This window comes from Trachypithecus francoisi, unplaced genomic scaffold, assembly GCF_009764315.1.
Source record: "Trachypithecus francoisi isolate TF-2019V2 unplaced genomic scaffold, Tfra_2.0 Lachesis_group11, whole genome shotgun sequence".
In the NCBI taxonomy this organism is placed as follows: Eukaryota; Metazoa; Chordata; class Mammalia; order Primates; family Cercopithecidae; genus Trachypithecus; species Trachypithecus francoisi.
Genome location: NW_022681456.1, coordinates 11,130,930 through 11,155,322, shown reverse-complemented (window position 1 = coordinate 11,155,322; position 24,393 = coordinate 11,130,930). Strand labels below are relative to the sequence as shown.

At 49.6% G+C, this 24,393-nt stretch overlaps 1 protein-coding gene across 4 annotated transcripts in view; it reads left to right on the top strand.

Annotated features, from left to right (window-relative positions):
* MLXIP (MLX interacting protein) overlaps positions 1-24,393 on the top strand; it is a 67,496-nt gene that overhangs the window by 28,669 nt on the left and 14,434 nt on the right. For all 4 annotated transcript variants that reach the window (XR_004439527.1, XR_004439526.1, XM_033220315.1 and 1 more), the window contains exons 2-6: positions 21,511-21,617; positions 22,133-22,218; positions 23,378-23,467; positions 23,833-23,874; positions 24,186-24,357. Coding sequence is in view for 2 of the 4 variants with exons in the window: in XM_033220315.1 (XP_033076206.1) it covers positions 21,511-21,617; positions 22,133-22,218; positions 23,378-23,467; positions 23,833-23,874; positions 24,186-24,357 (497 nt within the window). In the remaining 2 variants the exon portion in view is untranslated. The remainder of the gene's footprint in view (positions 1-21,510; positions 21,618-22,132; positions 22,219-23,377; positions 23,468-23,832; positions 23,875-24,185; positions 24,358-24,393) is intronic.

Below are 24,393 nucleotides of genomic sequence, written 5' to 3'. Positions count from 1 at the left end.
CCTTCTCTTTCCCTGGTAAACTCCTGCCCATCCTTGGGAGACTCTGCTCAGGCATCCTAATGAAGGAAAGCACCGACTGGGCGCGGTGGCTCACGCCTGTAATCCCAGCACTTTGGGAGGCCGAGGCGGGCAGATCAGGAGGTCAGGAGATGGAGACCATCCTGGCTGATATGATGAAACCCCGTCTCTACTGACAATACAATTAGCCAGTCGTGGTGGCGGGCGCCTGTAGTCCCAGCTACTCTGGAGGCTGAGGCAGGAGAATGGCATGAACCTGGGAGGCTGCTGCACTCCAGCCTGGGCGACACAGTGAGACTCCGTCTCAAAAAAAAAAAAAAAAAAAATGGAAAACACCATTGGGTGCCCCTCCATTGCATTTCCATACACTCCACACGTACCTTTGCTCACTCAAAGGAAGACCTTTCTGTCTTCTGTGTTAGCTCATGAGGTCCTGAGGGCAAGGCCAGGGATGGCATTGTGACTGTCTGTGCAGAGCCTGACACATCGGGCTTTTGGTTAGTGTTGCTGGGATGTTCAACTCCCTGATCTGCAGAGCGTTTCTGTATGGTGTGGATGCATTTGATTCCTGGTGGTGAAAGCAAGATGGAATCGCAGGCCCTTTTTATTTATTTATTTATTTTTTTGAGATGGAGTCTTGCTCTGTCACCCAGGCTAGAGTTCATTGGCGCCATCTCGGCTTACTGCAACCTCCGCCTCCCGGGTTCAAGCGTCAGCCTTCTGAGTAGCTGGGAGTATAGGCGCCTGCCACCACGCCTGGCTGATTTTTGTATTTTTAGTAGAGACGGGGTTTCACCATATTGGCCAGGCTGGTCTTGAATTCCTGACCTTGTGATCTACCCGCCTTGGCCTCCCAAAGTCCTAGGATTAGAGGTGTGAGCCACTGCGCCTGGCCTTTTTTTTTTTTTTTTTAAATCAAAACATTTATCTGTACCTTATAAATAGTTGAGGAATGGAAATCTTTGTCCTTTACTTTTTTTTTTTTTTTGAGGTGGAGTCTCCCTCTGTCAGGCTGGAGTGCAGTGCTGTGATCTCAGCTCACTGCAAGCTCTGCCTCCCGGGTTCACACCATTCTCCTGCCTCAGCCTCCCGAGTAGCTGGGACTAGAAGCGCCCGCCACCACGCCCAGCTAATTTTTGTGTTTTTAGTAGAGACGGGGTTTCACCGTGTTAGCCAGGATGGTCTCGATCTCCTGACCTTGTGATCCGCCCACCTGGACTTCCCAAAGTGCTGGGATTACAGGCGTGAGCCACCGCACCTGGCCTATCCTTTATCTTTCTAACCATTGCAGCTGCCCTGAAGCTGGCTTCTCAGCATTCTAGGGGAAGCATTTCTTACTTTACTACTCTTTTTTTCTTTTTTGAGACAGAGTCTCGCTCTGTTGCCCAGGCTTGGGTGCAGTGGTGTGATCTCGGCTCACTGCAACCTCTGCCTCCCAGATTCAAGTGATCCTCCTGCCGTGGCCTCCTGAGTAGCTGGGACTACAGGCATGTACCACCAAGCCTGGCTAATTTTTGTATTTTTAGTAGAGATGGGGTTTTACTATGTTAGCCTGGCTGGTCTCAAACTCCTGACCTCAGGTGATACACCCACCTTGGCTTCACAAAGTGCTGTGATTACAGGCATGAGCCACTGCACCCAGCCTTCACTGCTTTTGATTCCCATAGATTCACAGAGCTCAAAGAGATGTAGCAGCATCAGCTGCACTAGCTGCTGGGTGCAGGACTCCAGCCGGGCCCGTGCCTCTCCTCTGAGAGCACTGGCGGGGGTTCACACGTCACCAGCCCTCCTCCTTGTGTTCTCCTCTGTCTGTCGCCCTCTCCCAGGTTGTCCACTCTCTAGCCTGACTAAGAGGCACTTGATAAGGGTCACTGCTCTGAAGTGTGCCTGAGAGCCAATGTTGCAGGCAGTCATCGGGCCCTCAATGGCATTCCCTTACTGCGGGAACTTGGGGTGCAGGTGACGGGACAGCTGTGAAACCCCCAGGTGTGATTCCTGTGTAAGGGCTGATAAAGACACTTCTGCCTGTGCTGTCACTCCTGGTGGGATGCGTTTGCATTTTCCTGAATGTACCTAATCTCACAGCTCTAGTGCTGTCCAGCTCCCCAGCACCTTTGCTCAGCACCCTGCACAGTTGTTCCCTTCTTCCCATCCAGAGTCACGGTGAAGCTTGGCCACAGTGACCTAGAGGCTTTAATTGTGCGTTCCCACAGCACAGTGAGTCAGGCGACAGCCCTGAACGTCTTGGGAAACATCGGTTGAATGTATGAATTCTTTTGACCGAGAAGCTCCGTGTTCCAGATAGAAAGTCAGTCTGCTCTAAATACCTGGCTTCGTTTCATTCTTACCACAGCTCTGTGAAGTAGTTTTCTTTTTTCCCAGAGAAAGTGAAGTTCTGAAAGGCAGGTGTCTGTCCAAGGCTGCAGAGCTGGCAGGAGGTTGGACACTGACTTCCCTCTCCCCGCTCCCCGTGGCTGGTAGTGACCGGGTGGTTAGAAAAGCGTCTTTTCTGAGTTGGCCCTAATTGAAAAGGGGTATTTGGGGTGACAGTGTCCTCCCCCAGCTCTCCTGTGACTGGTGGTGACCAGGTGGTGATAAAAGCATCTTTCTGAGTTGGCCCTGATTGGAAGGTGGAGGGTTGCAGGGACACTGCCCTTTCCGGCTCTCCCCTGGCCGGCGGTGACCATGTGGTTATAAAAGCGTCTTTCCAAGCTGGCCCTTATTGGAAGATGCGCCATGTGTCCCCTGTGAAGGGCAGCCTGGCCGGGATGCTGCTGATGGAGAAGATGCATTTTTATGACATTAAGACAGAATCAGGGCTGGGAGGGGTGGTTCATACCTGTAATCCCAGCACTTTGGGAGGCTGAGGCGGGTGAATCACGAGGTCAAGATATCAAGACCATCCTGGCCAACATCGTGAAACCTCATCTGTACTAAAAATACAAAAATTAGCTAGGCATGGTTGCGGGCATCTGCAATCCCAGCTACTCAGGAGGCTGAGGCAGGAGAATGGCTTGAACCCAGGAGGCAGAGGTTGCAGTGAACCGAGATCACACCACTGCAACTCCAGCCTGGCGACAGAGCGAGACTCCATCTCAAAACAAAAAAAAAGACAGAATCAGATTTCCTCAGTAAAATCTGGGATTTTGCCTTCAGAGGAATCAGATATTATCGTTCTTCCTTATGTCAGGAAAGGGTAGCAGGCCCTTGTACATAACACGAGGACTGAAACTTTATAGTCAAAAAATCAGCATAAATGGTTGGCTTCAAGTTTTGTTCATAATTCCTCTCTCCCTGCTTGACTCCTCCCCACCTCTAAATGCACACTGGCCCCCGAAGATCTGCAGGAAGGAGAAAACACAAAATCTCCTTCCCATGTGGGTCATGCCCTTTCATTAGTCCATGAGCTCCTGCAAAGCCTGTGTTTTGGTTTCATTTGTGAGTGTGGAGGGAACCAACAGTACATCAGGGACTTCAGTTTTGAGAAATCAGTGCCCGTCACTGTCTAGGCAGACTTCTTTTTCCTGCTCTGTAGTTTTTCTTAAATTATCTGTGCCTTACAAATTCTCATTCCATTTTAGTCTATTCTTCCAGGAGGCCTTCAAGCAGGGGTAAATGAAAGAGAGAGACATTAGTTACTCTGACCTTGACTTTTAGTGACTAAATGCATGCTCACCCTCACATGAAACTATAAAAAATATAATTTCCTTTTAGGTGGCACAATCTCAGCTCACTGCAACCTCCACCTCCCGGGCTCAAGTGATTCTCCTGCCTCAGCCTCCTGAGTAGCTGGGGTTACAAACGTGTGCCACCACACCTGGCTAATTTTTGTAATTTTAGTAGAGATGGGGTTTCACCGTGTTGGACTGGCTGGTCTCGAACTCCTGACCTGAAGTGATCTGTCCACCTTGGCCTCCCAAAGTGCTGGGATTACAAGGCGTGAGCCACCACGCCCAGCTAATTTTTGTATTTTTAGTAGTGACAGGGTTTTGCTGTGTTGGCCAGGCTGGTCTAGAACTCCTGACCTGAAGTGATCCGCCCACCTTGGCCTCCCAAAGTGTTGGCATTACAGGCGTGAGCCACCGCGCCTGACTGCTTTTTGTAATCTTAGTAGTGACGGGTTTTTGCCATGTTAGCCAGGCTGATCTCGAATTCCTGGCCTTAAGTGATCCACACTGGGATGTCTGGCGTGAGCCACCGTGCCTGGCCCAAATTGTTGCTTTTCACAGACAGGAAAGAAATGTAGATGTATGGGCCGGGCGCGGTGGCTCAAGCCTGTAATCCCAGCACTTTGGGAGGCCGAGGCGGGCGGATCACGAGGTCAGGAGATCGAGACCCTCCTGGCTAACACGGTGAAACCCCGTCTCTACTAAAGATACAAAAAACTAGCCGGGCGCGGTGGCGGGCGCCTGTAGTCCCAGCTACTCGGAGGCTGAGGCGGGAGAATGGCGGGAACCCGGGAGGCGGAGCTTGCAGTGAGCCGAGATCACGCCACTGCACTCCAGCCTGGGCGACACAGCGAGACTCCGTCTCAAAAAAAAAAAAAAAAAAAAGAAATGTAGATGTATGATGCTGACAAAGATGTAATCCGTTCATACATCTCGGGAGAGACAGAAGGGCTGTTTGACCTCAGATGGGTTGGCCGAGGAGATCTGCAGCATGTCTGAAATACAAACACTGTTTCCACAGCTTGCCTTCGATTTAGAGTAGGCTCTAACTCTTCTGCCCATCCCAAACTCCTCTGCTACTTGGATGGTTAATAAGTTGACTAAAAAACACCCATGGGAAGAGAATGAAAAGGAGAGATTTAGGATGACAACTGATTCTCAGTAGCAGATGGGAGAAGTCATCTTTAGCAGGCAAAGAGAAAACGGATTTTATTTTGGAATTTCTATTATGTGATGAGGACAGTACAAAGTTGTTTGTGTGCTTTTTTGAATCCTCTTCCTCAAATAAGCCAGAATCCTGTGGTTGCAGTGGGTGTTGCAGGATCCAGTTATTCTTTTTGCCGAATGCAAGGTGGGTATGACCCTAACGCATCCCTGCTCTGAGTGCCTCTCACTTACATTCTTTAGGGCCAGAAACTCTCTTTCTGGGGAGGGATACAATTCCAGACCCTTAAAACTGAAAATAATTGGGAACAATCTTTATTGAATTATCTCTTGTCTCAAAAAGGGAAAAAACTATTTCAAGCCTATTTAGGTTTAGGATCAGGCGCGGTGGCTCGCATTTGTAATCTCAGTACTTTGGGAGACTGAGGCAGGAGGATCGCTTGAGCTCAGGAGTTCGACGCCAGCCTGGGCAGCATAGGGAGATGCTTCTCTCTCTTTTTTTTATTTTTTGAGACGGAGTTTCGCTCTTGTTTCCCAGGCTGGAGTACAATGGCGTGGTCTTGGCTCACTGCAACCTCTGCCTCCAGGGTTCAAGTGATTCTCCTGCCTCAGCCTCGCGAGTAACTGGGATTACAGGTATGTGCCACCACGCCCGGCTAATTTTGTATTTTTAGTAGAGACAAGTTTCTCCATGTTGGTCAGGCTGATCTCAAACTCCCGACCTCAGGTGATCCGCCCGCCTCGGCCTCCCAAAGTGCTGGGATTACAGGCGTGAGCCACGGCACCCACCCTGGGAGACGCTTATCTCTACCAAAAAAATAAAAATTTAGCTGGGCATGGTGGTGTATGCCTGTAGTCCCAAATTCTTGGGAGGCTGAGGTGGGAGGATTGCATGAGCCCGGTAGTTTAAGGCTGCAGTGAGCTATGATCGTGCCACTGCACTCCAGCCTGCGGAACAGAGCTAGATCCTGCTCTTAAAAAGAAAAGAAAAAAAAAAAGGGCCAGGCCCAGTGGCTCACGCCTGTAATCCCAGCACTTTGGGAGGCCAAGGCGGGCGGATCACGAGGTCAGGAGATGGAGACCATCCTGGCTAACACGGTAAAACTCGTCTCTACTAAAAATACAAAAAGTTAGCCAGGCGTGGTGGCGGGCGCCTGTAGTCCCAGCTCCTCGGGAGGCTGAGTCGAGGCAGGAGAATGGCGTGGACCCGAGAGGCGGAGTTTGCAGTGAGCCGAGATTGCGCCACTGCACTCCAGCCTGGGCGACAGAGCGAGACTCCGTCTCAAAAAAAAAAAAAAAAAGCCTATTTATAGGTCTTGGCTACCTGGCGAGTGTTACCTTATCCTTTTAAATGCATTGGACAGCTTCAGATTTCTCTGCCTTGTAAGTAGGCTGTGTAGCTGGCAGTGCCTTGAAATGACTAATAATGGTGATAATATCACATTTGTTTTTTGTCAATCTTCATAGGTGCTTAGAAACATTTGCAAGTATGATCTGTTTATATTACATCTCTGGTAGCCGATTTCTAGAGTCTTGACTCCAGGTGTGTACTCTGGCTAGCGAATGCTGTTCCTTGATTTATCGCCTCTTTAAGCCAGGTGTCTGCAATTGGGTGGAGTTTTTCATTCTTTACCTAAACATTTTACCTTGGTGAATATTTAAACCAACTACCACTTAATTGCCTTTTTATGAAGGTGCTAGGGAAAAGCTGTATTCTTTGGGGACAGTCATGCTTAGTACTGAATATAGTGGAAACCTTTCCCTGCTGCCTATGGCTTAGCCACTTGGTCAGGGTGACGATGGCAGTTGCCGTATCAGCTAGGTGGGGCTATGTCAAACACAATAAAATGTGGATAGTGCGGCCGGGCGCGGTGGCTCAAGCCTGTAATCCCAGCACTTTGGGAGGCCGAGACGGGCGGATCACGAGGTCAGGAGATCAAGACCATCCTGGCTAACACGGTGAAACCCCGTCTCTACTAAAAACTACAAAAAACTAGCCGGGCGACATGGCGGCGCCTGTAGTCCCAGCTTCCTGGGAGGCTGAGGCAGGAGAATGGCGTGAACCCGGGAGGCGGAGCTTGCAGTGAGCTGAGATCCGGCCACTGCACTCCAGCCTGGGTGACAGAGCGAGACTCCGTCTCAAAAAAAAAAAAAAAAAAAAGTGGATAGTGCTTGTGTTTGAGTGGTGTAACTGCGTGATTTGGTTTTGTTTTGCTGTTTTTTCTTTCTTAATTTCCTTTTTATATTATTTAGAAACGTTAGAAAAATATGATCTGACATGTGAAGGAGGTGCATGAACCAAATTACAGAAAACCAGATAGCTTTGGATTTCTCTTACTTTTAAAGTAGGTTAAGTAGTGTAAGTAGAGTAACATTCCTTAATTTGGTATGGAGATGGCCCAATTTGAAGTGGGGTGCTGCCCACATTAATTGATTTATTAAACGTGATCCCAGTCAACATATTAAAATAGTTTTCTTTTGGCCGGGCACAGTGGCTCACACCTGTCATCCCAGCACTTTGGGAGTCCGAGGCGGGTGGATCACGAGGTCAGGAGATCGAGACCATCCTGGCTAACATGGTGAAACTCTGTCTCTACTAAAAAATACAAAAAATTAGCCGGGCATGGTGGCAGACGCCTGTAGTCCCAGCTACTCAGGAGGCTGAGGCATGAGAATGGCGTGAACCTGGGAGGCGGAGCTTGCAGTGAGGCAAGATTGCGCCACTGCACTCCAGCCTAGGCGACAGAGCGAGATTCCATCTCAAAAAATAAATAAATTAATTAATTAAATAAATAAAATAGTTTTCTGTTTTTTTTAGAATAGTTTTCTTTTGAGATTTGTCAACATGGTTGTAAAGTTCACTTGAGAGAATAGTAGGCAAGAATTCTAAAATTGTTTTAAAAGATGATGGGTGCTAACCTTACCTAGATAGTAAAGTATATCACAGAGTGGTGATGATTATATTAGTGTGATAGCAGCACAGGATTGGACAAAGGTCAGTGGTGATGCAGGGCCCAGAGCAAGCCCTGGTGTATGTGAAGATGCAACATATGTTCATGAAAGTGTCATAAGTCATTGTGGGAAGATGAGACAATGAGATAACTAGTTGGAATTTGTTTTGGTGAGCTGTGTAAAGAACTAAATTGATTTTTTCCCCAGATGAATCAGAGTTATGTAAAAAGTGAAATCATTAAAAATGGATGTACAAAACCCTGTAAGAAACAACATCCAGAAGTGGCCCCAAATATATGTATCTATGGGAAGGAGGTGTATGATGAAGATGATGGACCTTTACTTTAATGGGGAAAGATGGATTATTTAGGAAATCCTACCTAAAGCAGGATCCCGACATCATCCCTGTATGTTAATTCCACCAAATAAATCCCAGTTGGCTTTATTGAATTGAATGTAACAAGGGAAGCCATGAAAGTTCTAGAAGGAAATAGGTAAGTGTTTTCAAAGTCTTAGGCTAGGAAAAAGCCTTGTTAAGTACAACACAAAAAACAAACATAAAAGAAAGGACCTCTGAATTTCGACTATGTTAATGAAAATTAGTGTTTATCACAGCACTGTTTGTTTGAAAAAGCACATCTGTTAATATAAATGTATGTCTATGGGGAAATGGTTGCGTAGATTATGATAAATATGTACAGTGAAATAGTCTGTACATAAAAATAAAATAATATAAAACTTTATTGGCATAAGATGTCTGTGACATACAAGTGAAAATTGCGTTATAAAACAAACCTGTTCCTACCTATTTAAGCATTATGTTATTCATATATATATGGATTTTTTGTTTTTTTTTGTTTTGAGACAGGGTCTCACTCTGCCACGCAGGCTGGAGTACAGTGGTGAGTTCACAGCTCACTGCAGCCCTGCAGCCTCCGCCTCCTGGACTCAGGTGCTCCTCCCACCTCAGCCTGCCAAGTAGCTGGGACTACAGGCATGTACCACCACACCTGGCTAATTTTTGTATCTTTTGTAGAGATATGGTTTCGACATGCTGTCCAGGCTGGTCTCGCTCTCCTGGGTTCAAGTGATCCACCCACATCAGCCTCCCAAAGTGCTAGGATTACAGATGTGAGCCACCACGTCCAGCCTATTTATACATTTTTATCTTTATTTATATACATACATAATCAGATGAATATGTATTGCCAGGACTTAAGGGCCAACTACAGAGTTAGAACAGTCCGTATAACTGTCTTTATTTCTTTTTTTTTTTTTTTGAGACAGAGTCTTGCTCTGTCACCCAGGCTGGAGTGCAGTGGCATGATCTCAGCTCACTGCAAGCTCTGCCTCCCGGGTTCACGCCATTCTCCTGCCTTAGCCTCCCGAGGAGCTGGGAGTACAGGTGCCTGCCACCACGCCCAGCTAATTTTTTTGTGTTTTTAGTAGAGATGGGATTTCATCGTGTTAGCCAGGATGGTCTTGATCTCCTGACCTCGTGATCTGCCCGCCTCAGCCTCCCAAAGTGCTGGACTACAGGTGTGAGCTACCGCGCCCAGCTGACTGCCTTCATTTCTAACACCAATACAAATTGGGGAGTTCCCAAAACCACCCTCAGTTTCAATAATTCACTAGAAAAACAGAACGCACTGAAAAGTATTTGTGGTTGCAGTATATTTTAAGGAAAGGATTCAAATTAAAATCAGCCAAGAGTCAAGTTTTTACTGTACTTGATCCATTCTACCCCTGTGGTTGACCTTTAGTCTCCAGCCCCTCCCAGATATCTGGTTAAGACCTTTAGTTATCCTTTCCTCTGGAGGTTGGAACTGATACCCTGTGCTCTAGGGCCCCCATTGTAAATCAGATTGATAACTGTTCTGTGGCCAAAGCCCCCAGGCAAACAAAGACACTCCCATCAGGCAGAACTAATTTCTAATTCCAAGAGCCTAGAATTCACCTCACAGCAGCCCAGGGCAAAGACTGGACCTCTCTTCGGGAAGGTTGCTTCTTTTTTTTGGTGGAGGGGAGGGGACAGGGTCTCACTCTGTTGCCCAGACTGGAGTGCAGTGTCACGATCTCTGCTCATCTCAACCCCCACCTCCTGGGTTCAAGTGATTCTCCTGCTTCAGCCTCCTGAGTAGCTGAGATTACAGGCATGCACCACTACCGCCCCGCTAATTTTTAAATTTTTAGTAGAGACAGGGTTTCATCATGTTGTCCAGGCTGGTCTTGAACTTCCGACCTCAAATGATCCATTTGCCTCGGCCTCCCAAAGTGCTGGAATTACAAAGTGCTCCCAAAGTGCTGGAATTGAGCCACTGCACCCAACCAGGAAGACTACTTCTTTGCTACACAATGATATCGCCAAAATGTAACAGGTTATTTCTAGGTGGTGGAATTGAAGGTGATTTTGCTTTTATTCTTTGCACTTTTCCTTTTTGTTTGAATTTTCTTTCATTATGGACATGTATATTTTTAATCAATACAACTACAAAAGCTTAAAAGATAAAAGTGAAAACTAAATCTCTGAATGGGTGGGAGGGCAGACAGGGAAAGCAGTACAAGAAATTCTAAAGAAAAACCAGTAGCAGCTGGGCACAGTAGCTCACGCCTATAATCCCAGCACTTTGGGAGGCCAAGGCAGGTGTATCACCTGAGATCAGGAGTTCAAGACCACCCTGGACAACATGGTGAAACCCTGTCTCTACTAAAAATACAAACAATAGCTGGGCATGATAGCGGGCACCTGTCATCCCAACTACTCAGGAGGCTCAGGCAGGAGAATCGCTTGAACCTGGGAGGCGGAGGTTGCAGTGAGTCAAGATCGTACCATTGCACTCCAGCCTGGGCAACAAGAGCTAAACTCCTTCTCAAAAAAAAAAAAAAAAGACCAATAGAGATGATTACACAAATATGTAACCTACATTCAAAAGACATGCCATAGGCCGGGCGCAGTGGCTCATGCCTGTAATCCCAGCGCTTTGGGAGGCCGAGGCGGGTGGATCATGAGGTCAGGAGATCAAGACCATCCTGGCTAACATGGTGAAACCCTGTCTCTACTAAAAATACAAAAAATTAGCTGGGCGCGGTGGCCGGCGCCTGTAGTCCCAGCTGCTCAGAAGGCTGAGGCAGGAGAATGGCGTGAACCCAGGAGGCGGAGCTTGCAGTGAGCCGAGATCACGCCACTGCACTCCAGCCTGGGCGACAGAGCGAGACTCCATCTCAAAACAGACAAACAAACAAACAAAAGACATGCCATAAAAACAAGTAAAAGACAATGAAAATCCTAGGGGAAGCATTTGCAGAAACATCACAAAGCATTAGTACCACTAATGTTGTAATATTGCAAATATAAAATAGCAAGGGAAACGATGGCTGACACCTGGGCACGGCGGCTCACACTTGTAATCCCAGCACTTTGGGAGGCTGAGGTGGGCGGATCACCTGAAGTCAGGAGTTCAAGACCAGCCTGTCCAACATGGTGAAACCCTGTCTCTACAAAAACTCAAAAATTAGCCAGGCATGATGGTAGTACCTGTAATCCCAGCTACTTGGGAGGCTGAGGCCGGAGAATCACTTGAACCTGGGAGGCAGAGATTGCAGTGAACCGAGATTGTGCTGCTGCACTCCAGCCTGGGCAACAGAGCAAGACTCCATCTCAAAACACACACCCACAACGTTGACATTTCAATGACTGTAAATGATGCGTAGTCTGTTTGCCAGTAATGTCCCAAAGCCAGTTTCCCGGTTTGGACATTGTGCTCCAGAGATATAAGAGCCACCCCTGGGGAAAGCTGGGTGAAGGGTGCATGGAGCTCTGTGTTCCATTTGCGTGAGTTCCTGTGAGTCTATAATTATTTCAGAATAAGTTATTAGAAAAGACAATGGGCTTGGGCTAACAGCTTAGAAAATAAGGGACACATGGCTAACACACAGGTTTTTAATTGTGAAATTTCATTAACAAATAGTGCAAATTGAAGTGAAACACCAAGTTTGCCTCTTGCAAATCTGGTTTCATCTCCAGTCCAGAGGAGTGGGGAGCACCTTGGGGTCTGATTGGGGTTTACTCTTCTGGCGAGGAAACCTAGGACTCTGGCTTTAAATGGTGCCCTGCCCAGGGGTCCCTGCCCCTGCCTGAAAGTCCTCTTATGGCTTGAATCTGACAGGAAACTTAAGAACATGCCCAAGAATCTCCTAGAACTCAGGAGCGTGCCTCAGCATGCCCAGCATTGACTGCGTGCTGGGCCCAGGCCCGCATATCTGCTATGGCCGACCCCGCTGTCCTGAGTGGTGGATGTGGTCACTGTTTTGCAGAGGGTAGACTGGGCTGGCCTGGGTGACAAGGCCAGAAATGGAGCCACTCTGCTTTCTTTGTTGGTTAGAAGTGGTCTAGGCATGGTGGTGTCTGTCCTCTAGTAGAAGGCCTGGACACAGCCCATCCCAGGCAGGGTGAACTCACCATTGCAGGCCGGCACATCTTGCCTGGTATCCACTCCCTCAATTGCCCTATTTTTGGATGGTCATGGAAATGATTACTCCCTGCTTTTCACACAAAAAAGACAAACATACACCCCCACAAACAAGCTGGCACGCACGTGGGCGGAACACCTGCAAACACTCGAACGCTTGCACACTGGAGTGTGCACCAGCCTTCCCGCCACAGCCCTCGGAGCCTGCTTCTCCAACAGGATGTTCTTTGAATATAAGAAAAAAGATGCCAAGGATGCCACGAGGAGGATGGAGCAGGACCTGAAACCCTTGGGCTTCCTCCGTAGGAGGCTCTCTGCTCGGGTGGGCGGCCTGACGTGCACACTGCCTCTCCTGCCAGGCCACTGGTGGTGGCCCCTCCTGCGTCCTGGCTCCTCAGTGAACCTTTGTTCGTCTGTAGCCTGTTAGCTTTGGCTGCTGGCAGCCTGTGGGACCAGGCCCACATCCCAGGACCAGCCAATAGAGACTGCCCTTTTGAAGCAAGTGAACTGGACTTCTGGAAGAGTCATTCCTCTACTCACTCATTGAAACCACCTAATAACTGTGATCCTCATATCTGGATCTGCTGCCCAGAGTTGACTCATTCACAAGTTTATATCTCTTTTTGTGATGAATTGTCTTCCGCAGTTAACTAGAAGCCCTGGAATGTCTTGGACCTTACCTGGTCTTTTTTCCTTGTTTACTTTGAAAAAGTAATACAGTAGTCTCCCCTTCTCTGAGGGGGTGTCTTCTAAGATCCCAGTGGATGCCTGAAAGCTCAGATCGTACCGAACCCTGTATACACTCTATTTTTTCACATGTTAGCTATATACTTGTGATAAAACTTAATTTATAAGTGAGGCACAGTAAGAGATTAACAACAATAATAACACAGAGCAGTTATGACAATCTATTCACAAGTACACAGAAAGAAAATCTGGTTTTACCATAGATCTTAGCAACCTCAGCATATCAGTTTTTTTCTTGTTAAGTCAAGAACTTTCACGTTTTCACTTAATGAAAGCACTTTAAGGCTTCTCTTGGGGCATATCTGAATTGCCAGCCTCACTACTCTCATGCTTTGTGGCCATTATTAAGTAAAATAAGGGCTACCTGAACATAAGCACTGTGATACCACAACCATGGGTCTGACCACTGAGATGGCTCCTAAGTGACTTAGCAGATGGGTGGCAACTACCGTGTGGATCTGCTGGACAAAGGGACAAGTCATGTCCCAGGCGGGACAGAGTGTACGGCATGAGATTTCATGCTATTCCAAACGGTGCATGGTTTAGAATTTATAGATTGTTTATTTCTGCAACTTTCCATGTAATATTTTCAGACAGCGGTTGATCATGGGTAAACCACGATACCACAGAAAAGGGAGGAATGCTGTACATTCCAGTGTTATATTTCAACAAACAAAACGGTGACCAGTGAACACTCCTTCTCACTGGACCCCTTGCTTCTCCAGCTCATCTCTGCAAAGGGAAATCGCTGTGGCACTCTCACCCTTTTCTTATGTATCCATCCTGGCTGTCTTTTCTCCTCCCTCCTTTCCTATGTGTCTGTGTGGATATCTCTGAATATAAACGGTAGCCATACTGGCCGGGCGTGGTGGGTACGCCTGTAATCCCAGCACTTTGGGAGGCCAAGGTGGGCGGATCATGTGAGGTCAGGAGTTCGAGACCACCCTGGCCAACATGGCAAAACCCCGTCTCTACTAAAAATACAAAAATTTGCCAGGCGTGGTAGCACATGCCTGTAATCCCAGCTACTCAGGAGGCTGAGGCAGGAGAATTGCTTGAACCTGGGAGGCAGAGGTTGCAGTGAGCTGAGATTGCCACTGCACTCCAGCCTGGCGACAGAGCGAGACTGCATCTCAAAAAATAAATTGATAATAAAAATAAAAAACAAATGGGCCGGGCGCGGTGGCTCACGCCTGTATTCCCAGCACTTTGGGAGGCCGAGGTGGGCAGATCACAAGGTCAGGAGATTGAGACCATCCTGGCTAACACGGTGAAACCCCGTCTCTACTAAAACTACAAAAAATTAGCTGGGCACGGTGGCGGGCACCTGTAGTCCCAGCTACTCCGCAGGCTGAGGAAGGAGAATGGCATGAACCCGGGATGTGGAGCTTGCAGTGAGCCAGGCTTGCACTCCAGCCTGGGTGACAGAGCGAGACTCCATCTAAAACAAACAAAACAAAACAAAACAAACAAACAAAAAAACAGAAAAAAGAAAAACAAATGGTAGCCATACCGTATGTCTTGCGCCTTGGTTTTATTTTTGTTTTTGCACTTACTTAACAGTGCTTCTTGTAGGTCTTCCCTGTATGTTACCACATAGAAATGTGTTATTTTAAAAATTACCCCATAGTGTTCCACTGTGTAGATATGCCAGTTTTGACTGGTCCCCTGTGATGAATATCTAGGTTATTTTCAACCTTTTGCTGCTGCAAACAGTGCTGCAGTTTAATGTCCTTCTCTTCACGTCTTTGTGCCCATGTGAAATGAATCTGTCGAATCACTTCCTAGGAGGGGTCTTGTGGGCCACAGGGATGTGCAGTTACGATGTTGATGGGCAGTTGTCAGCTTGCCCTTCAGGAAGGCTCACGATTGTTTTTGCCCATCATTCTATCCCCAGCACCAGCTCAGTGATAAGAACTCTTCCCCACCAGAGCTCTACACTGATTGGGAAATAAAACGGAGGAGTCACTTTGTAGCAGCGCTATTTGCCATAGCCGAAAGGTGGATACAACCTGTGTCCTACTGATGGTGGATAAACAGAATGTGGTCCATCTATGCATGGAATATGATTCTGCCTTGAAAGTAATGAAGTTCTGAGAGTATTTTTTTCTTTCCCCCTCCCTCCCTCCCTTCTTTCCTTCCTCTCTCTCTCTTCCCTTCCTTCTTTTCCTTCTCTTTCTTTTCTCTTTTCTTTTGAGACAGGGTCCTGCCCTGTCACCCAGGCTGGAGTGCAGTGGTACAATAGTGGCTCACTGCAGCCTTGACCTCCTGGGCTAGAGTGATCCTCCCATCTCAGCCTCCTGAGTAGCTAGGACCACAGGCACATGGCACCAAGCCCAGCTAGTTTTCTAATTTTTTGTGGACATGGGGGTCTCACTATGTTACCCAAACCGGTCTCAAACTCCTGGACTCAAGCAGTTCTCCTGCCTTGGCCCCTCAAAGTGCTAGGATTACAAGTGGGGAACTAGGTAATGGTGCTGGTTAGAAAACATTGTGAATGTTCTTAATGGCACTGGATCATCTACTTTAAAATGGTTAAAATGGTAAATTTTATATTTATTTTACTACAAGAAAAAGAGTCAGCAGATGTTGGCCAAAATATTTACTTTATTGTTGACCAAGCTGAGGATATGGCTTGTAAGAGAACCCCGGACTGACCTTCCACCCCCATCCCCTCTTCAGGAGCAGGGGCAGGAGGGAATGACCCCAGCCCAGGTTGTCCTGCAACCCTCACTGTACCTGTCCTGCAGCCCTCACTGAGATGCCCCACTCTACCTGTCTGTCAGGGAGTAGGGAGGAAGCCAGGAGTGTTTTGCTAAGGGGTGTCCCTCTAAGAAGTACCAGGAATGGTGAAGAAATGTTGCCCCATGACAAACAAATATGGTTGAATGAACAAATGAATGGGCTCTACCACTGTTCTGAGACCTATAATGACAGCCCAGAGGCCTCTGCATGCTTGCTTTTTTTTTTTTTTTTGAGACGAAGTCTCGCTCTGTTGCCAGGCTGGAGTGCAGTGGTGCCATCTTGGCTCACTGCAACCTCCACCTCTCAGATTCAAGTGATTCCCCTGCCTCAGCCTCCTAAGTAGGTGGGCCTACAGGCGCACACCACCACACCCAGCTAATTTTTGTATTTTTAGTAGAGATGGAATTTCACCATGTTGGCCAAGATGGTCTTGATCTCTTGACCTCATGAACCACCTGCCTCAGCCTCCCAAAGTGCTGGGATTACAGGCGTGAGCCACTGCATCCAGCCTTTTTTTTTTTTTTTTAATTGAGGCAGAGTCTTGCTCCATTGCCCAGGCTGGAGTGCATTGGCGAGGTCTCAGCCTCCTAAGTAGCTGGGATTACAGGCACATGCCACCATGCCTGGCTAATTTTGTATTTTTAGTAGAGACGGGGTTTCACCATGTTGGCCAGGCTGGTCTCAAACTCCTAACCCTCGTGATCTGTCCACCTCGGCCTCCCAAATTGCTGGGATTACAGGCGTGAGCCACCGTGCCCGGCCTCTGCCTGCTTTCTTTTGGAGAGAATGGTCTAAGCAGGAGTCAGGAGTTCGTCCCAGCCGGAACCAACAGAATGAGGGACCCCTGACCTCGCCATGCCCTGCCTGCCCTCTCTGCCCGCCCCTGTTCTTACTTCCAGGTTGGTCTGTGCATGTCTTGCAATTTAATTTCCTTCCATTCCAAAGCAGTCTCTTGCCAGACCTCTGAGGAATTCATAGTTTGCTAGTTTCATCCCAGAAAAGTTTTGAGAGAGACCTTTGTTGTACTGTGAGTTTCCTGTTTCACGTCAAGAACCTGCCTTCTAGGAAGGGCGGCCGTGGCAGGGTGGTGTGAAGATTGTTCTTCATGGACAATTTAGCATTCATTTAATAACTGCATATTTAAAACACCTCCCACATGCCAGACCCTGTGCTGGCAACCCTAGTTGATGGCCTTCCCACAGAGGGGGAGGAGAGGGCTAGCAAATGGGTGAGTGCAGCCGACCTTCACTTTTCTGATGGGCAGATGGCAGGGGCAGGTTCCGGAGGTGGAGGCCGGAGGAGAATTTCTTGTCTTCAGGGAAGCCAGTGGTCTCACAGAAATAGTCAGGACATGTTTCTGGTCTGCTTTAAAGAAGGAATGGGGCATAATCCAAGTTAGACCAAGAGGCAGCCCAGTCACCTTTGTCTGGAAGATGTTGAGCTGGCAGCGTGAGTTAAAACGGAGTCTTGCTGTCTCCCAGGCTGGAGTGCAGTGGTTCGATCTCAGCTCACTGCAAACCCTGCCTCCCAGGTTCATGCCATTCTCCTGCCTCAGCCTCCTGAGTAGCTGGGACTATAGGCGCCCGCCGCCACACCTGGCTAATTTTTTGTATTTTTAGTAGAGACGGGGTTTCACCGTGTTAGCCAGGACGGTCTTGATCTCCTGACCTCCTGATTCGCCTGCCTCGGCCTCCCAAAGTGCTGGGATTACAGGCGTGAGCCGCTGCGCCCAGCCCTTGTTTTTTTTTTTTTTTTTTTTTTTTTTAAAAAGAGATGAGATCTTGTTATATTGCCCAGGCTGGTCTGGAACTCCTGAACTCAAGTGATCCTCCCGCCTCAGCCCTCTAAAGATCTGGGATTACAGGCGTGAGCCACTGCGCCTAGCCCCTTGTGGGACTTTTAGAGCAGCTTTTCCTGAGTACCCTGTGAAGAAGGGCCCCCATGGATGTCTTTGTAGGAAATGTCCCCGCTCCCCTCCTTGAAGATTGACAGTGCATAGCCTAACAGCTCTGCCAGGCCCATCAGGAGAGAAATCTATACAAGCCTGCCCAGGGTTTCTGGACGTGAGTCGTCGAGGGCGTCCCTTCCTTTCGTAACACCTGAAGCATTCATTACCGCCTTGCCACCTTCTGAGGCATCACAGAACTTCACGCGTTGCCTCCTCCGATCTTGACTTGAAATTGCCATGGGGGTGCGGCGGTGAACCCTTTCTGGCCGTGGCTGGTTTAAGTTTGGATTTTGAGTTGGACGCCCTTCTTTGTGTTTGTCGAGTGCCACCTGTTGGTCATAGAGATATTACAGAAACTCGGGGTGGAGGGGTCATGCCAGTTGGGAGTTCTGATCTCCGTGTTGCTGCTGAAGTCTGACTGTGTTTGATGTAAACACCAAAGAAAAGGGAAACATTTCAGCTCACAGAGAGGAAGAACAGGGGACCCTCAACTAAACCTTCTATCCTGTAAGGCTAAATTTCCCTGCGTATTGCCGCTCCCCTCATTGTATGTGATTAAAACCCTCTGCCCTCCAGGTTTGCTGCTACCCCCTGCCTTCAGATTCCCTTTTTTGGCTGGTTCTTTTTGTTTGTTTGTTTGTTTTTTGAGACAGGATCTTGCTCTTTCACTTAGGCTGGAGTGCAGTGGTGCCATCATGGCTCACTGCAACCTCAAACACGGGCTCAAGCGCTCCTCCTGCCTCAGTCTCCCCAGTAGCTGGGACTACAGACGCGCCACCGTGCCCGGTTCACACATTGAGGGCTTTTCACTGCCTCGATCAGGCTGAGTTCTGCTCACTGGGGCCACCACAGGCCAGGCAGAAGGGAACTGCGTGGGCTTTGTCTCCTCTCGGCTGAGCTGGCTTTCCTTATCCCCTAGGCCTTTGCTTAAACACCACTTCCTCCAGAAAGCCTCCCCTCACTGCTCTGGCCAGGTTGGTTATCCACCTTGTGCCCACAGCCATCTGCCCTTCAGGACGCTGAGCATGCAGGCATGACGTGTGCCCCACCAAAGACATGTTGCATGAGGGGACCCTCCCCGCCTCAGCTGTCCCCCGCCTTCAGTCCTCAGCTCTTCACAGCGCAGAGTGGGTGAGGCTTCTGCAGCTATGTGGATCCCACCCTCAGGGCTGGCCTGGCACTTGGAGCTGACTTCTGCCCAGGTCTCTGTTCCTGGTGTTGGCAGAGGGCACCGGTGTTACCTTTTCCACCTGTGGAGGAAGAGGAACCACACGGCAATGTGGCAAACATAAGAGAAAGAACTTTAGGGTGGGGGTTGTTAAAAACATCATGCCCTTCGATCTATGCACCTACTGTGTATCCACGAAAATCAAAACTAAATTTTTTTAAAATTATGTCTTTTGCCGGGCACAATGTTGCATACCTGTAATCCCAGCACTTTTGGAGGCTGAGGCAGGAGGATCACTTGAGGTCAGGAGTTCAAAACCAGCCTGGCCAACATGGTGAAACCCTGTCTCTCCTAAAAATACAAAAATTAGGCCAGGTGTGGTGGCCCATGCCTGTAATCCCAGCATTTTGGGAGGCCGAGGCGGGCAGATCAGCTGAGGTTGGGAGTTCCAGACCAGCCTGACCAACATGATGAAATCCCATCTCTACTAAAAATACAAAATTAGCTGGGTGTGGTGGCGCATGCCTGTAATCCCAACTATTCGGGAGGCTGAGGCAGGAAAATCACTTGAACCCAGGAGGCGGAGGTTCGAGTGAGTCAAGATCTCGCCACTGCACTCCAGCCTGGGCAACAGAGTGAGATTCTATCTCAAAAAAAAAAAAAAAATTATGCCTTTCAGTAATAACTTAACTCTAGATCATTGAGATGGTTATTAATATCTTTGTGTTTGCTTTAGGGTTTACCAGTTGTGTGTGTGTCTAAGCATGCATGTGTGTATTTTACTGTACACAAGTGTGCTTTCATTTAGTCCTTATTAACACACTCTGGAGGAGGGGATGTCATTCTGATTTTACCCAGAGCACTGCTGTGGTAGGCAGCAGGTACGCCATGACATAGCGGTGGCTGTCCAGTGCCGTAGCTGCCTGCTGTACTGCCAGTGAGGCCAGGCCATCAGCATGGAGGTGGGTTAGACGAGCCTTTGAACTGGGGAGAGAAGGAAGGAAGAAGGTGTGTGACTGCTCTGAGTCCCTAATCGTTGCACAGAAGCTGCTGCTGTCTGCGTGTCTCTTGTGTGATGAGAGGATGCACTGTGACATTTTTCTGGGGGTGTCATAACCTTCTGGCCTGTATTGCCCAAAGCCTGGGCTCCTTGGGGGTTTGGGTGGGCATAGGCACAAGGGTGCTGCCAGGGTCACAGCCAGGGCATCTGCCTTCCAGGGCAGGTTCCAGGTTCACGGAATGGTTGTTGCTCAGGCGCTTCCTGTGAAGGCTGCAACTATTGTTGGCAAATTTTGGCTTGCCACGTGGCCTTTCTGAGTAGGACTGGAGAAGGGGCAGGACTATGGCCTGTGGTCAGATCAAACCTCCACAGCCCCACTGTGATATGGGCTAGAAATAGTGCCTTGCCCGGCCGGGCGCGGTGGCTCAAGCCTGTAATCCCAGCACTTTGGGAGGCTGAGACGGGGCGGATCACGAGGTCAGGAGATCGAGACCATCCTGGCTAACACAGTGAAACCCCGTCTCTACTAAAAAATGCAAAAAAACTAGCCGGGCGAGGTGGTGGGCGCCTGTAGTCCCAGCTACTCGGGAGGCTGAGGCAGGAGAATGGCGTAAACCCGGGAGGCGGAGCTTGCAGTGAGCTGAGATCCGGCCACTGCACTCCAGCCTGGGCGACAGAGCGAGACTCCGTCTCAAAAAAAAAAAAAAAAAAGAAATAGTGCCTTGCCCATCTCAAGCCATCTGAAAAAGAGAAACCCTATGCTGGCTGCCCAGAGATGGCTCCTGGTCTAGCACTTGGAAAACTGAGCTGCCCAAGACGGCTCTGCCACCACGGAGGCTGGATTTACAAGTGCTCTTGATATATAATGAAGAATTGTTAATTGAGCCCCTACTATGTGCCAAGCCACCTAACAGTCTTCCCTAGAGGAGCTGCAGTGTCAACAGGGAAAGTGGCGTGTGTGCAGATACTGCTACCTAAGAGCTCCCGTGAGACCGTCCCACAGTGGAGGAGAGCAGAGGGACCCAGAAGGAATAGGCAGCAGGCTGGGAGAGGCCAGGCTGGCTCAGAGGAGGTGGTGTCGGGGGCAGCATCTTGAAGGATTAGAAGGTGACTGAGTGGAGGGACATCATGAGTGAGGACCATGTCAGAGGCTCTGGGAGGCAGGAGGGGCCCTGCCCTGCAGGCGCTCAGGCCAGTGGGATGCTCAGGTACTTGGATTGTGAATGCCTCGTGGGGGCTGGTGGCAAAGCAGGCGGGCCACGACCAGGTCACAGGAGCCTGGGTTTCGCTCTGTGGTCAACAGATTTCTTTTAATTTTTAGTTATAGAAAATTTGTAGGATATGCCAAAGTAGATGGAAGAATGTGGTGAACCCCACATGCTGCCGCTGCGCACACCAATCGCTACCCCTGCGGCCAGTCCTGCCCTCCACACCCTGACAGCATCCCCGCCACGCCCCGCCCTGTGTGGCTCTGAAGAAATCCCCCAGTGACCTGAATTCCATGAAGCCTGGTGTCTGGCTGGGGGTGGGTCAGTCAGGAGTTTGGTCCTGGAATGATTGGGTGGCACTTTGTAGTTTCTCTTCAATTTCAGAGTAATCACTGAGTCTCCCTGCTTTGCCTTGCCTTTCAGTGGGAAGTTGGTGTCTCCAAAGTGGAAGAATTTCAAGGGTCTGAAGCTACAGTGGAGAGACAAGATCCGGCTCAATAATGCCATCTGGCGGGCCTGGTACATGCAGTGTAAGTGCCGCCCAGCCTGGGCACCGGTGGTGGTCAGAGCTTCATGGCCTGGAGGCCTGGGCACCCAGGGGCTAGAGTCTGCTCCTGGGACCTGGTGTTTCTAACAGAAGTTCAGTCTGTGCAGACAGGAAGCCCAAGCCAAGTCCTAGGGGAGTAGACATTTACTGGCTATCAGGCCCAGCAGAGGGTTGGCATCTGAAGAGTCAGGGAGCAGGTCTAGGAAGACTCAGGCACGGGCCTTCTCTCTCCAGCCCGGGTGTCGTGGACCTGGCAGCTTCTTCGGGAGATGAGTGTGCTGGGGCAGGCTTGTATTGGGCTGGCCTTTCTCTGAGTAGCCACACTGCCTTTCTGGCTGAGGCGATTCCTTTATTCCCCTGAAATCTCCTTTTCCTGGGGAAGGAGAAGGAAAGGGTACCTGGGAATATGGTCCGCCCTGGGGGAGGGGTGCGGCAGACAGGCTGGGGCTCCCTCAGGGGTCTGGATCATGGTAAGACTCTCACCCTCTCTCTGCTCAGATCTGGAGAAGCGCAAGAATCCTGTGTGTCACTTTGTGACGCCCCTAGACGGCTCTGTGGACGTAGACGAGCACCGCCGGCCGGAGGTACTTGGCAGTGACCAAGGGTGGTTGAGAATGGAAACATACCAGCACCTTACCAGGAGCGGCTCACCGTGGGCTAGTCCTGCAGGAGAGGCTGCGGAGGGGAGTAGAGGGGCCAGGCCTGGGAGCTGGTGGCCTCTGGCAACCCCAGGCTGCAGAGCCTCCCCCTTCTCAGAGGGATTGGCCCAGGGACTGAGGGGGTTAATATCTTTTCTGTTAATTTTTAAAGTGTGTGTCTATGTGTGATTATACATGCACAGGAAGTATCTAGAAAAATATACAGAAGTGTCTTTATTAAGAGACTTCAGGAACCTCTGGGGAGTAGGATTAGGGTTGCCAGATGAGGGGAGATGTTTTCTTCACTGCATACTCTTCTGCGTTGCTTTAATTTTGTCTAGGCATGTCTCACTGTTAACGATAAAGGGGGAATTTAGAAGGTAAGCTAATGAAAGACAGTTTTGAGACAGTCAGGTATAATCTGGTATTAGACAGTATCAAGGGATATCACTTTGTTAGGTATGGCAATATTGTAATCAGTTATTTTTAACAGAAAAGCATCTTCGCTGTCGCTGTCGCTGTCGGGGACACACACAGTGTTTGTAGGTGAGGTGATTTGGGCCTTGAGATCAGAAAGTGAGGCAGCCCCGGGCGCTGGGGCTCCTTACCTCTAGAGCTTGGAGGCTGTCATGCCAGGCATCCACGCTGGCATCACGCAAAGGTTGGATGAGAGGCTCCTGGAGGGCACATTCCACCTGAAACTTCCTGGAACTGACTGTTCATTTTTGCTCTTTGAATGTGGCAGAGGCTGTGGGGAAGGAGCATTTATGGGGGGCTTGGGAGTTTCTGCAGCGTTCCCCTGCTGCTTCCTCTGCTGGAGCGTTTTGCTTTCACCCCGTCCTCCTGGTCAGAGCCTCAGGACCGTGCCCCCAAGGCCTTTGGCTACCTTAGGTCTTGAGATGAAAGCGCATTGTTAGCTAGAGGGCCTGCTGTGGCACAGAAGAAGTGGGACGTACTTTCTGAGTGATGTGGTAGCCACCGTAGGGTTTCCAGCTGGATTGCCTGAGGCCTGATTGTAGTGCCGGGTACTTCTCGGTATACCAGTTGAGCTTTACTGATCAAGCAGAGCCCCCTCTTTTCACTCTGGCCTCTGTCCCTGTCCTAGGCCATCACCACGGAAGGGAAGTACTGGAAGAGCCGCATCGAGATTGTGATCCGGGAGTATCACAAGTGGAGAACCTACTTCAAGAAAAGGGTATCTGGCTGGAGTGTTCAGGCAGCCCGCCTAGGGAGGGAGCCGGCAGAGTCCCTGGTTCAGAGCCCTGGCCAAGGCTATAGGCTCCACAGCCGCCCCACCTGGATGTGGAGCATCAAGCAGTAAATCTGGGGCCCAGTGTGCCAGACTAGCCCAGGCGATGGCCTGCCTCAGTCAGGTCATCTTTGCTCTCAGTTTCCCCATCTGTGCTTTGGGTGGGAGTCTTCCTTGTGCAGGCATCGGCCTGGGGATGGTGTGAGCAGGACCCCTGCCTGCCTGCCTCCCCAAGAGTTCTGTATATTCTAGAGCCCTTGGGCCCTTCTAGGGCCATTGGTGACCGCCGTGTCCTGTCCCTTTGCCCACAGCTACAGCAGCACAAGGATGAGGACCTCTCCAGCCTGGTCCAGGTGGGTGAGCCTGGGAGCTCTGAGGACCTCCACTTTGACACGGGACAGCAGGGACTTCGGTGGCCCACCGGGGAGCCCTGCAAAAGGTGGCAGGCCATGGGCCCTCCCTGGAGTCTCAGGAATGGCTCAAGAAGCAGTCCAGCTCTCTCTCCTGGGTGGGCTGGAGGGAGCCACTCTCCGAATGCCTCCACCCTACTGCCTCACTTCCACGGAGCAGCCCTGTGACGAATTTCCCCAGGTGACAGGTGTGGGAATTCTTCGTCCTACTGTTACTCTTTGACGCTTCCTCCCCCATGTTGGTGTTGTGTTAGGACGATGACATGCTATATTGGCACAAGCACGGGGATGGATGGAAGACCCCTGTCCCCATGGAGGAGGACCCCCTGCTGGACACAGACATGCTCATGTCGGAATTCAGCGACACCCTCTTCTCCACGCTTTCTTCACACCAGCCGGTGGCCTGGCCCAATCCCCGGGAAATAGGTAACCCAAACCAGGGCCTTGGGCTTTGAACAGCCA